This window comes from Schistocerca piceifrons, chromosome 8 (assembly GCF_021461385.2).
Source record: "Schistocerca piceifrons isolate TAMUIC-IGC-003096 chromosome 8, iqSchPice1.1, whole genome shotgun sequence".
In the NCBI taxonomy this organism is placed as follows: domain Eukaryota; kingdom Metazoa; phylum Arthropoda; class Insecta; order Orthoptera; family Acrididae; genus Schistocerca; species Schistocerca piceifrons.
In genome coordinates, this window is record NC_060145.1 from 427,068,106 (window position 1) to 427,082,824 (window position 14,719).

Genomic DNA, 14,719 nt, shown 5'->3' on the forward strand with positions numbered 1-14,719 from the left:
TGCCCCCGGTGTGAAACCTGTCCCATGCACCCTCCCACCACCACCTATTCCAGTCCTGTAACCCGGAAGGTGTACTCGATCAAAGGCAGAGCCACATGTGAAAGCACCCACGTGATTTACCAACTGACCTGCCTACACTCTGACGCTTTCTATGTGGGAATGACCAGCAACAAACTGTCCATTCGCATGAATGGACACAGGCAGACAGTGTTTGTTGGTAATGAGGATCACCCTGTGGCTTAACATGCCTTGGTGCACGGCCAGCACATCTTGGCACAATGTTACACCATCCGGGTTATCTGGATACTTCCCACTAACACCAACCTACCCGAACTCCGGAGATGGGAACTTGTCCTTCAATATATCCTCTCTTCCCGTTATCCACCAGGCCTCAATCTCAACTAATTTCAAGTTGCCGCCACTCATACCTCACCTGTCATTCAACAACATCTTTGCCTCTGCACTTCCGCCTCGACTGACATCTCTGCCCAAACTCTTTGCCTTTAAATATGTCTGCTTGTGTCTGTATATGTGTGGACGGATATGTGTTTGTGTGCGCAAGTGTGGAATCTTTGTTTTTAATATATTTTTCCCATGTGGAATGTTTCTTTCTATTTTATTTGCTACATTATGGACAGGTAGACAATTTAAGAAAATTCTTTCTAGAACGAGCAGAAACTAGCAAAATACATAAAGCAATCACTCATATAAATACATCGGCTACACCACTGCAATTTCATAACCACTTCTACAACCCTTTAGATTACATAACATCAACAGATACGAAGAAAGTAAATTGGAAAAAGAAAACACTACATGGCAAGCACCCGTATCATCTAATACAGCCACACATCGATCAAGACGCATCCAACACATGGCTAAGAAAAGGCAATATATACAGTGAGATGGAAGGATTCATGATTGCAATACAGGATCAAACAATAAACACCGGATATTACAGAAAGCATATTATTAAAGATCCCAATACTGCAACAGATAAATGCAGACTTTGCAAACAACATATAGAAACAGTAGATCACATCACAAGCGGATGTACAATACTAGCAAATACAGAATACCCCAGAAGACATGACAATGTAGCAAAAATAATACATCAACAACTTGCCATACAACATAAACTAATAAAACAACACTTTCCCACATACAAGTATGCACCACAAAATGTACTGGAGAATGAGGAATACAAATTATACTGGAACAGAACCATTATAACAGATAAAACAACACCACATAACAAACCTGACATCATACTCGCCAATAAAAAGAAGAAATTAACACAACTAATCGAAATATCCATACCCAATACAACAAATATACAGAAGAAAACAGGAGAAAAAATTGAAAAATACATCCAACTAGCGGAGGAAGTCAAGGACATGTGGCATCAGGATAAAGTTGACATTATACCAATTATACTATCAACTACAGGAGTCATACCACACAATATCCACCAGTACATCAATGCAATACAGCTACATCCAAACTTATACATACAACTACAGAAATCCGTAATTATTGATACATGTTCAATACCCGAAAGTTACTAAATGCAATATAACATATACCGTACAGTTAAAAGGAAGTCACGCTTGATCAAGATTTTTGACCAGACATAACGTCTGAGAAAAGAAAGACAGAATAATAATAATAATAATAATAATTTAATGATGAAGCCTATTTTGCTTTACTGGTCAGTGCCAAATGAAGAGCTGAATTGAATATGACTATTATCATAAAATGTTTTGGACATTCATATCCATTTCAGTGATATGGTACGAGTGTCCAATAAGTTTCAAAATAAGTGACAACAGCTGCAAAACCTTTCAGTCTTTTTGTCTTTCACTGTGATGCAAAACATTTTATCTTGAGAGTAGAACTTCTAACCCATAATGTATTGGTCTTGCACAAAAACATTGCGGCCTTTTTTCCTGTTCCCATTATGCACTTCATTCTCTTAATTTTCTCACACAAAACATTTTATCAAATTACTACAGAGTAAATGCAATTTACGTGGTATGCTGTAGCATTAAAACACCTTATAGCAGGTGATATAATCCAAAAAATGTAATATATGATGGGGGGAAAACATCAGTAGCTAGTTGTGGTAAAACTTTCAAGACACATGTTTATGTAAAGTAAAGCAAGAGTTCAGCTACAAAGTGGAGCTACAAAGACAACAATATTGGACTAGATATCACATTGGGACTACTTTCTCTCAGGCACATATTAAAATTTCAATTTCATTGCCCATTTTATTACTAGATAGCATAACTAAAAAGAACAGTCACAGAGTAAGCAACACAATATCAAACCTGATTTCCTAGACGCCTTGCAAGCCTTAGGTGCTGTGTATGACAGTCAACAGCACTCTCAAATTCCCCCATTGCCAAGTACACTGCACCGACATTTCCAATTTCTCGTGCTTCTTGCAGTCGATCACCCATTTGCTTGACTAGTTGCACACACTGCTTGTGTGATGCCAATGCATTTGGGTAGTCTCCAATTGCAGTGTACACATGACCTGCAAAGAGAATGTTAATTAATATCCATGTTTCTCTCAAAATACCCACTTAAGCTGTTAGTGGAAACAGCTACTGCATTATCCTTGCATAATTCTGACATTCATGGTGTTATACAAATCTAATTGTTAATGCAAATGTAATAGAGAAACATGAGGGGGGCCACATTATGAGATGGACTGAGGGTCTGAGTCAAAAAGGGCAAGAGTAAACGAAAAAAACATAAAAAGAGAGATAAACTACATGTGGTTTGAAAGATTGGAAACACATTCATGATTCTTTCCTTCTCAAGGTGTTAAAAGTGATAAATATACTTTTAAATAAATTCACATCCTTTCGTCTTTCCCTCGCCTTCCCTCTTTCCTGATGAAGCAACCGTTGGTTACGAAAGATTGAATTTTGTGTGTGTGTTTGTGTTTGTTTGTGTGTCTATCAACATACCAACACTTTCATTTGGCAAGTTACATCATCTTTGTTTTTAGATATATTTAAATAAATTCAAATATAAATGAGGCATATTCACCAAAAGTATGAAACACAATGAAGCTAAGGTGGAAAAAGAAACAGCCTGCTTTACACACTACTTTTTCATTTTATGATTTGCTTTCTCTTCACAGGATTTTCACTATTTCACCAATGTAATGCTTTCTAATTTGATTGTCTTCAACCAGCATACCACTAATATATTCTCTTCTCTTTATATCATCTTCATACCCACAGTTTAGCTCTGTACCTCAGAACACCCTGGCCACCTCTTCCACATTTCTGTTGGATTTATTGACTTTCTGTCAGAACCAAGCAAGGTGGCATAATGGGTAAAGCACTGGACCCATGCCCAGAAATAGTAGGATCTGAATTGCTGTGCAGCAACTCAGATGTACGTTTCCATAAGTTTTATAAATTGCTTAATATGACTGATGAGATAATTCATTTGAGAAAGACATGGATGACTTCATCCCAAACCTTTGTCCAATTTGAGTTTTTGTTCTATCTCTAACGATCATTTGGCCAACAGAACATTAAATCCTAGTCTACCTTTCTAGCACAGCTTTCTAACACTGGGCACATACTCACTGGTCATCTTCTACAGCCAGTTCCTACACATCTACATCTGATCTGGCTCCATAAGCCACATTTTGGCATGCTTTACTGGCTAAAATACTTTTACACTACAATACCTTTTTCATTCTAGATACAATAACAGCTTTGTTTGACAGTTTTTGATTAACGTCAAACATGACCAGAACTCCTACATGTGAAACAGATGACCAGTAAAACACCTAGTCTGCTTTACAGCAGTTTTTGTGTAGAAAAAGAAACTGCTTACTAAAATGTGAGATGATATAGTATGGAAACTGGCCACTTCAAGCAAAAATGTTACCAATATTTCATTAATTACTAGATACAAGAACTTAAAATACTAGAGGCATAAATGTGACACCATGAAGTAAGCCTGCAATAGCAAATTCTTTTTTATCTTGACTTGTAAGCTTTGAATATCAACTAAATATGGAGAAAAATGTTATAATGAACCAAAAGATCAAAAAGTGTTAAAGTTAGAACAACTAACCTTAATGCATGAATTAAGTAGAATCCATCCTTTCTCTCTCCTTTTATTACCAATTTAAAATACTGAAGTGGTAACAAAAAGAAAGTGCTAACTCATAAGAGCATATTCTCAAATACTGCATGTTAATATGTTTGGTTAAATTCAAAGGCAAGACATTACATATAATAAGACTCAACCATTTGTATAGTAGACACTGGTTTCTAGTGGAACATATGGAACTACCAGTTACTAACATGTGGTGTAATTGGAAACACGACATATACTGTGATCAGACTAATCTTTATTAAACTGACGGTTGATACTTTCTTCCCTCGACTCCTTCAGTTCTCAACTGAACATATAACCATATGGTTATGATGAGTACAAGGACACAACCAGTGAGAGGCAGAGGAGGACTTCGACTACACAGCCCTTGCTCTTCCCCTTCCCCCCCCCCCCCCCCCCCCCAAACTGAGCTCATATACTGCCCCACCAGACAGATAGACATATTACCTAAGTATCAGTATGAAGAAACCCCAAACATGTGATGGACACTGACTAGTAGCAAGTATACCCAGAGGCATTGCTCATGAATGCCATCCCACCACAAAACTAAAATGAGTTGTAACCTCCCACTCCCAAACTCAAATTTTGGGTATGTTCTTGAAAGTATGGCAAATTTACAAACTATACCAGAAGGTTTATAGCTTGTTTCATTGCTTTTGCCTGAGATGAAGTTTATTTTTGTGAAGTCTTTTCTTTCCCATTACCTTGATATGTTAAATATGTGATTCTACACATTAACCATTAAAAAAACTATTTACCATGTAAGTGTGTGTGTGTGTGTGTGTGTGTGTGTGTGTGTGTGTGTGTGTGTGTGTGTGTGCGCGCGCGCGTGCATGAGGACTTTATCGTGGAAATATACAGTACACACATAATTACCAAGGCTTGTCAGTGCTGCAGCCGCTGCTTGGGTGTCTTTGCATTTCATAGCAAGAACAAGCTGGTAACGATGGGAAGTCAGCGCCTCCTTGTAACTGCCCTTGCTGAAGTACGCAGAACCTAGGTTGCCATGTGCCCGACATTCGCCTGCTATGTCACCCAGCGTTTTGGCGACAGCAAGATCTTGCTGCATGTAACTGATGGCCTATATCACATAGAGACTGTAGTCAGAAACACAAGGCATACACCACACATTTAAAATAATTCAAAAAACATACCTGATTAGTCACCCTTTCTACTAATTATCTGAATATCTAGATTCACGACTGAAAGGTTCTGTTGACAACATGGCAAGTTATAGACCTATATGACAAGTAATAATGTAGTGTAAATAGGGCTAGAGAGTGGTGCGCAACCATGTCTGAAATCTTGGTTATGTTGACAGGCTGATCTGGAGTGTAGACTAAAGTCTAGATTAAATTGAAAAGTGATAATCCGGTGGAAGTTGGTGAAGCCAATGAATGTGAGGAAAAGACCCCATACATTTTAAAATTGCACTAAATGTTCAGATTTTAAAACAAGCTTCATAGTTTACTTATCAGTTTAGACAACAACTACCAACTTGAGAAGGAAAACAGAATAAATAAAATATATATCAGATGATGTGTGGTACACAGAACACCAAGCAACAAAGTGTGGAAAGAAACAAAAATAAAATTGAATGAAGTAATGGCTAAACCTGGTTTGAAGTACGGCTCAGAGGTATTAACATTACAAACGCAAGAAAGGTTGCAGCCTGAGTGGTCGAATAAGGAATGGAAATAACAGAGCTGACTTAGGGACTCGTTTGCCTAATTAATTAATAAAAAAGAGAGTAAGATGGTCAGAATATATTGACAGGGCATCACAGGAAAGAATAACAAAACAAGCATTGAACTAGAAGACCATGGAAGAAGATTTTCAAGCAAAGTGCTTAATCCTTGAAGACAGTTTCTATGGTTACGCAAAAACAAAAACTTATGAAATAATAAGTTTCAAGAATTTATTCTTTTAAGCATAATCGTATGTTGCAAATACCAAAGAGATCCTGTGATGTACATTATCTCTACATAATACTGTTACCTTATCCAGCGAGTTAAGTGCCCAATATGCAGAGGATAGGGCGGAGAACACGGAGCCTCTAAGCTTGAGGCTGCAGGTACCAATGCGAAGAGCGGCTTCCAGCACGACGACAGCAGCTGCATACTGGCCCACTGCCAACAGTTCCTGTCCCACCACTGAGATTATCACAAATGGTGACTTGTCCAGTTTCATTGCCTCCAGTTGCCGAAAGGTTGGTTCCAGGGTTGCTACGGAAAGGACGAATACATCATTCTAAACCTTTACTCATACTAAATTTTTCATGAATACTATCTTCTGTTTCACCTGATCTTTTTTTCCCTTCAGCTATTGTGAAGGAACTAATGTAGGTGTAGAAGGCACACACTTATTCCACGAATATAGTAGGAAGATATCTGTGTTTTCATTTGTCCATCCATCCCAAGTTCCAGCATTCTGTAGACAAATTATTAACTAGCGGAGTTACAGAACTGTAGTGTTTCTCCTACATCTACATCTATACTCTGCAAACCACTGTGAGGTGCATGGCAGACGGTACCTCCCATTGTATCAGTATTAAGGTTTCTTCATGATCCATTCACGTATGGAGTATGGGAAGAATGACTGAATGCCTCTGTGTGTGCAGCAATTATTCTAATCTTATCCTCAGATTAGTGAGTGATACGTAAGAGGCTGTAGTGTATTCCTAAAGTCACCATTTAAAGACAGTTCTTGAAACACTGTTAATAGACTGTCTCGGGATAGTTTACACCTGTCTCCAAGAGTCTGTCATTTCAGTTCCTTCAGTATCTCTGTGACACTCTCCCACAGATCAAACAAACCTGTGACCATTTGTGCTCTCTGTATATGTTTAATGTCTCCTGTTAGTCCTATTTGATAAGGGTCCCACACACTTGAACAATATTCTAGAACTGGTGATTTGTAAGCAATCTCCTGTGTAGGCTGACAGCACGTTCCCAGTATTCTACCAATAAACCAAAGACTACCTCCTGCATGATCATTCCATTTCATATCCCGACAAAGTGTTACACCCAGGTATTTATAGTCATAAGATGCTACGTTTTTTTGTTTTGTGAAGTGCAAAATTTTACAGTTATGTACATTTAGAACAAATTGCCAACATCTGCACGATGTTGAAATCTTATCCAGATCTGACTGAATATTTATGCAGCTCCTTGCAGATAATACTTCATTACAGATAACTGCATTGTCTGCAAAAAAAGTCTGACTTTACTATTCATATTGTCTGCAAGGTCATTAATACACAACATGAACAACAAGGGTACCAACACACTTCCCTGGGGCACACCAGAAGTTACTTATATATCTGACAATGACTCTCCATCCAAGATAACACGCTGTGTCCTCCCTACCAAAAAGGTCCTTAGTCTAGTCACAAATTTCAGTTGATACCCTGTATGATCGTAATTTTGACAATAAGCGTGGTTGTGGTACGGAGTCAAATGCTTTTTGGAAATCGAGAAACTCTGCATCTACCTGCTTGCCTTGATCCAAAGCTTTCAGTATGTGAGAAAAGTGTGAGTTGGGTTTCACATGATTGATGTTATTGAAAACGATGCTGGTTGGCACTGAGGTCATTCTATTCAAGGTACCTCATTATGTTTGAGCTCAGAATATGTTCTAAGATTCTACAACAAATCGATGCCAAGAATATTGGACAGTAGTCTTGTAGATCACTTCTACTACCCTTATTGTAGACAGGTGTGACCTGTGCCTTTCTCCGAGAAATGGGCACCGTTTTTTGTTCAAGTGATCTATGATAGATAATAGTGAGAAGAGGGGCTAACTTAGCCACAAATTCAGTATAGAATCTGGCAGGGTTCCATCAGAGCCTAGAGCTTTGTTCAGTTTTAACAATTTCAGCTGTTTCTCAACACCAGTGACACTAATACTTATTTAATTCACCTTTTCAGTGGTACGAGGATTAAATTGGGTTAATTCTCTTTGGATTTACTTTGTAAAGGAACATTTGAAAATGGAGTTAAATATTTCAACTTTTGCTGTGCTACCCCCAGTTTCAATTCCTGTTTCATTTGCTAGGGACTGGACAATAGTTTCGGTGCTACTGACAGCCTGTATGTACGGCCAGAATTTATTTGAATTTTGTGAAATGTCATTTGACAATATTCTGCTACAGTAGTCATTGAAGGTATCATGCATTGACAGCCAAATGTGTTTCATTCAGCATCTCTTTATCTAAGGCCCTGTGCTTTGTTTTACACCTATTATGCAATAATCTCTGTTTCTTTAGAAGTTTATTTGCAGTGACTGTATACCCTGGAGGTTCCCTCCGATTATGAACTATTCTACTGGGTGCATAAAGGAGGACAATTATTGAACTATATGAAATAAAATCATCATAACTACTGAACAGTTTGCGTCAGGACATTCAAACTGCACAGCTGGTTGCAGGGAATGATGGAAATTAGTATGCACATGCACCTTGTTGTTGGTTTAGTGATGAAGCCCACTTTAATTTGGATGGGTTCATCATAAGCAAACCTGGCGCATTTGGGAGGATTGAGAATCTGCATTTCACAATCCAGAAGTCTTTTCACCTTCAATGGGTGACTATGTGGTGTGCAATGTCCAGTCATGGAATAACTGGTGTGATATTCGTTGATGGCACAATGACTACTGTATGGCTTGTGATGGTTTTCGAATATGATTTTATCCCCGTTATCCAAAGTCACCCTGATTTCAACAAGTTGTGGTTCATGCAAGATGGAGCTCAACCCCATTGAAGCAGGAGAACATTTAATGTCCTGGAGGAGCACACTGGGGACCGCATTCCATCCTTGGGGTACCCACAGGCCACCGGAATAGGCCTCGATTGGCCGCCACATTCACCAAATCTGAACACATGCAACTCCTTTATGTGGGTCTATATTAAAGACAAGGTGTATAGCACTACACCAAAACCACTGCTGAGCTGAAAACAGCCATTCAGGATGTCATCGACAGCATCAATGTTCTGACACTTGAACGGGTCATGCAGAATTTTGCTACTCATCTGTACCACATCATCGCCAACGATGGCAGGCATATCGAACATGTCATTACCTAATCTGAATATATCTATAGTAACGCTTACATGTTGGATAAAGTTTCTGCACGCCATAGTTTGTAACTAATTTATTTTCATATAGTTCAATAATTGTGACTCTTTATATATCTAGTGCATGCTCCACTATTCTTTTAAACTTGGGCCAGAGAGTTCCTTTGCATGCTCCTGACCTGTACTGAAAGTTTCGAGTTCCTCACCGAGATATTATGTTACTGATTTTTTATCTAGTTTACTGAACATATATATCTTCCTGCTTGTTTTCGTTGTCCTCTGTACTTTGTTAATCATTGTAGCCACAACTGCGTCATGGCCACTGATACCCTTTTCAATGTGGACATCCTCAAAGAGGTCAAGTCTATTTGCTGCCATTAGATCCAATATATTTACATCATGAGTAGGATTCCTAACTATCTGTTCCAGGTAGTTTTTCAGAGAAAGCATTTAGTAAAGTTTCATAGGATGTCTTATCACATTCACCACTTATAAAACTGTAATTTTCCCAATTTATTGTTGGATGATTAAAGTCTCCACCAATAACACAGTATGATTGGGGTACCAATGTACAAGTGGACTGAGATTTTCTCTGGTGGTCAGTAGAAAGACTAATTATCTTTTTATGCCCATCCCTGATACTGAATCTTGCCCAAACAATCTCACAGGCAACTTCAATTTCTATTTTGGCGGATCTGAGTTTTTTGTCTACTGCAACAAAGACACCCCTTCCATTTCCCATCCTTTCAAAATACACTTAAAATTCCCCAAAAACTCTCACTGCTATCAATTTCACGTTTCTACCAGCTTTCTGTACCCAGTATTGTGTGAGCTTCACTACTTTTCACGAGCACTTCAACCTCTGGCACTTAGTTGTGAATACTACTCTTCTTTTGCAACTGATTTCACCAAACATTACCATGGACTACTTCGTTGGTATTTATATATGTGACATAAAAGGTCACACGGCCTAATCGGTGAATGATTTGTTTAATATGCAGCATCAACCACAAAAGCTTGTGTTTGTAAATGTCATCAAACAGCTAAAGACACTGCACTCAAATTTTTTACCATTCCAGTTGTTCGAATCGCTACTCCCCTTTGTTGATCAAACTGGCCGACGGCGCAGTTGTTTGCTTGCATGTTGGCGATCACAAAAGAAGGGCATTAACGCGTCACAGACTATTTCCCTGCAACGGGTATTCACACGACGAACGACGGTGTCAAAGTAGATGCTTATGTCGTTAATAGAAAAACGGAAGGTTGTAATATATTTGGCAGTTTACTTTCGAAATTTGCGAGATCACCTTCACCTTCAGCTTCGTCATTTCCAAAAATATTATCCAATTGTTTACTGAAAAGTAACGCGTTACAAAGGCGCCAACATTTTAATGAATGACGAAAAACATTTTTAAATAAGTTTACGGCATAATAAATTTGCGTTATTTCACGTGTGTGTGCTATAGAACGGAAAAAGAGGTTAATGAATTAATTGGAAATGTTCCGATGCGTTCCATTAGTCTACCAAAGAATTTGTGTGTTGAGACTCTGAATATATAATAATATATTGTAACGATTTCTTTTCTGTTTCTGACTGTATCAATCCAAAGAAAGAAGCGAGATCCGAGGGTATATAAAAAAGTGGTTTTCTTATTTTGTTGGTAATGTTTGCGCAGGACATCCACCAGGAGATGTGAAAGGTAAATTAATAGTAACTACAATTTCAGTTCACGTAAAAAATAAGACAACTTATACATTTAAGGGGGGATGTAACGGAAAATGTAAACATTTACTTTAAAAAATCATTACAGCCATATTCATTAATGTACAAATGTAAGGTTTTGTATGTGTAAAGCAAAAGAGCTGTGTTTTAACAGAAAAATATAATGAAATATGCAGGATTAATATTTTGCCAGAAATTTGAACTTTTAATTTTTTATTGTCTTTTTTATAAAAAGTCATAACTGAAATTCTAATCATGCAATTAATCTGAAAATTGTATTGTAGTGTCCTGAAAGGTTATAAGACCACTGAACTACAGTTATTAATTTATGGTACAAATTGTATCATTAACAGTTTTTAATTTTGCACATCCAAAATTAACTTTTTTTCCACCTACATTCACTTAAAAATCAAAAAGTGATTGCAGGATCTCGTATTTTTTAGCCCCAGGGAGACAGCAACACGTTGTGAGCTGTTCCTGAAAATTTCTTAGCATTATTGCATATACTTTTTCAGAAAAGGCTTCTAATAACGTAAAAAAATGTAAAACAGAGAAAATGAGGTTCAAAGATTTTCTTCTCATACTTATACATGTAATAAGCTTAGGCCCTACCTCAATTTTAAAATCCTCCATACCGATACTCCTCATCCTCCAGGTCTCTTCTCTCCTCTTCGAATCTGCCTGGCCTGTATTTGCAGGTAAGGCACTGGTCTGTTAGCTTTCTTGATCCCGCTCTCATCGATAGTGTAAAATACTTTTGTTGTAAACACCAGGATCTATACCAACTCTCTTCAGCATTTCAATTCTGCCATTATTTCCGTTATCGTAACATAAAACTGCATCATAGACACCTATTTTGAGTACTTCAAGTCCACAGAATGTCCTTTTTGAGCATCTAATCCAAATTAAATTATTAAGGCTTTCATATGCATTTTGTCTCTTTCCGTGAAAACACCTCCTCAATAAATCAGGGTCTGCAAGAAACCTGAATGTGGGCTTAATTGCATTCATAACAGGTTCTGGTAACGAGTGTTTATGTGAATGCGTCTCATTTCTGTTGCCGACCTTAAACCAATCGTCTTTCAGACAGAGGGTGTGCAATGGTGCTTGCTCGGTGGATAGTATGTGGAACAAAATTGCCTACACAGCACGCCTCATTGCCTCTAAATTGTATGTGTTTTTCCTGACAGCTCTCTCATAAAATAACTGAAGATAATCAAATTCTTTCAGCGTAAGCCTGTCTTTTCCTCCTAGCGGTTTCCCATCCTCAAGTAATTCACCTTCTTCTCTTTCAGCAAGCGATGAAGCCTACTACCAAAACTCTTTTGGATGTGTTCTACACATTCCAACTTTTCTATCGTTGCATCGTACGGATTTTCATCAGTTACAGCTTTGAACAAAGAGGAGTCCCCATCACCAAGGTATTTATAATATCTAACACCATACTGGTCCTCAGATCTGGAGAACGGCCTCACAACTGCAGCCTCCATGACCCTACTTGAGCCACTATAATTTTTAGAGACTGCTACTGCATGCTTTTCTTGCCACAGTTTCTCGCTGTCTTCATTGTTGGAGATTTTCCTTGTTGCACACTGGTGGCAGTATTCAGATATAATTTCTACATCTGGAATTTTACCTGAGTCAACACCAATAACAGATTCAACTCCATACAGAGATGTGTGACCCCTTTTCATACAGGTCCCATCTACAGACACAACTGTTGTAGGAGATACACTGTCATGAATATCTACCCCAGGATCTATTTATTTTTAGTTATTTCCATCAATTCCTCCACTGCTTTCTTCAAAGAAACTTTGGCAGTATCACAAACGGCATCAGACATTTCTTTTTTTTTTTTTTTTTTTCAAACCATGCAGAAGGTAGAGGCATGTTCAGAAAACCACACAATAGATTAACCTCCTTCCGTGCTCTGTCCTAGGTATCTCACTGCTTTCTTAATACAAGCTTTGGCAGTATCGCATATGGCATCAGACATTTCTTTGTTTATCTTTTCAAACTTTGCAAATGGTGGAGGCATGTTCACAAAACCACACAATAAATTAACCTCCTTCCCTACCCTGTCCAAGGCATCTCAGAGGAAGAAAACGACAATTCATAGCTTCACGAATTACAAATTAATTTAAAATCACAAGCTATTCCCACTGTTCTTTCTTCAACAACAATCATGCATTCCGTATTTTTAAAACTAACATGAACATGAAAACATTATAGCCTGGCAGAGAAGTTCTAAATCAATAAATCTGAATCAAGTGGAATCCATATCAACATCGGTAACTTCTAAGAATGTTTGCCTTATGAAGTCGCAGGCTCCAAACGATAGATATCGACCGTGCGATTCTAAACCGATCACGCTCTATTGGCCCGCACACCGGAGGTTGCACCGTCAGCTTATTGAATCAAGCAACGATCTCAAGAAATTAATAATGAAGTGCGCGTAACCGTCGCAGTTTTCCCAGACTTACGCGGCGTTACGGTGGCCTTATACTATAGTGGAGATCACGAACGATGGCAGTCGAGTTAACGCTTATTCTGCGCGCCTACGTCACGCGTTCTCCGACAGCCAATGAGCGTTCAGTAGTGTTACGAGCGCTCTGCTGTGAATGTTGTAAGCAATGTGAGCATTACACGCGATCGTAGCGAGTTATTTAATGAACTTTTTATTCTATTTATAACGATATGGTGTTGCTTATGGTGGTCGTGGGCGACAAATTCTACTCAAGTCAGGGAATTGCGGGACACAGGCTTTTATCATGCGCAAAGCGCGTGTACGTGCGTACCGCAATTGTCGCTTGGAACATGCTGCAATGCAATCCCCGACCTTATCTCTACCTGCGCGAACCGCCGTCGTTCTCGGATCGGAAATGAATTATACGCAGATGGAGAATAGAAAGAAAGATAATTACTCACCCCTGAGCGGAGACTTCATGGAAGCCTCGACGAGACCGGCCAGCAGCTGCGTCGACTTGGGGTCTTGGGCCAACCCCGAGCTGAATGCAGCCAGCGCGTCCCCGTGGCGACCCAGGCATTGCAGAGCCACTCCCTGTCGGTAGTATGCCTGCAAGAACAGGCATACCGCTCTGCAGTTACGAACGGCTACCAAACACATACTTAGACAAAGCGTTACTCATTTCTGGACAAACACATAGAAACTGCTGCTGAGGACCTCGAATGTGTCGTTGAAAACCTCGCACCGTGCACGTGCCCGTCATCTTAAGCCGACGATGCTGGTCATTGGCGGCAGACCTGTGCCGGGAGCTATTTTGGCACTTGTGTTTTGTCACAACGTGTACTGTCCACCTGGAGTCTTCCGCCAATGATCACCATTGTTGCCTGGTGGTGAGGAGAAGGTGCAACGTCAAAGCATAGCGAGGTTTCACCAACGCCGTCCAGTATAACGTCTGAGACCTTCGTTAACATTTACGACGTTGGGAAAGCCTCAAGGTGTACAGCCAAAATACTGGAAGTGCTCCGGCACATCACAAAATAAAGACATAGATCTTAGAATTTCTTAGGGAAAGTCATCTTCTCGCGTAGGGTGCTTTATTTTGAAATGACCACTTTATTATATGACTTAGCGATTGGGTTACTTCACCCCGTTGGTCACTGGAGCTCAACACAGCTATGTGGACTGCATCATGCTACACGCATTATAAAGTTCTTTTACGGCGATGGAAGTAACAAAGGCATGTAAATCTGTATACGGAGTATACGATAAGTAATGGCGTAAAAGCATACAGTTGAAACTA

General features: G+C 39.0%; 1 protein-coding gene across 1 annotated transcript in view; it reads right to left on the reverse strand.

Annotated features, from left to right (window-relative positions):
* Positions 1-14,719, reverse strand: part of LOC124712418 (tetratricopeptide repeat protein 28) — a 131,749-nt gene that overhangs the window by 84,999 nt on the left and 32,031 nt on the right. Inside the window, exons 3-6 of the mRNA XM_047242712.1 lie at positions 13,881-14,028; positions 6,154-6,380; positions 5,032-5,236; positions 2,334-2,542 (exon numbers count right to left, since the gene is read on the reverse strand). Coding sequence (XP_047098668.1) covers positions 2,334-2,542; positions 5,032-5,236; positions 6,154-6,380; positions 13,881-14,028 — 789 coding nt within the window. The remainder of the gene's footprint in view (positions 1-2,333; positions 2,543-5,031; positions 5,237-6,153; positions 6,381-13,880; positions 14,029-14,719) is intronic.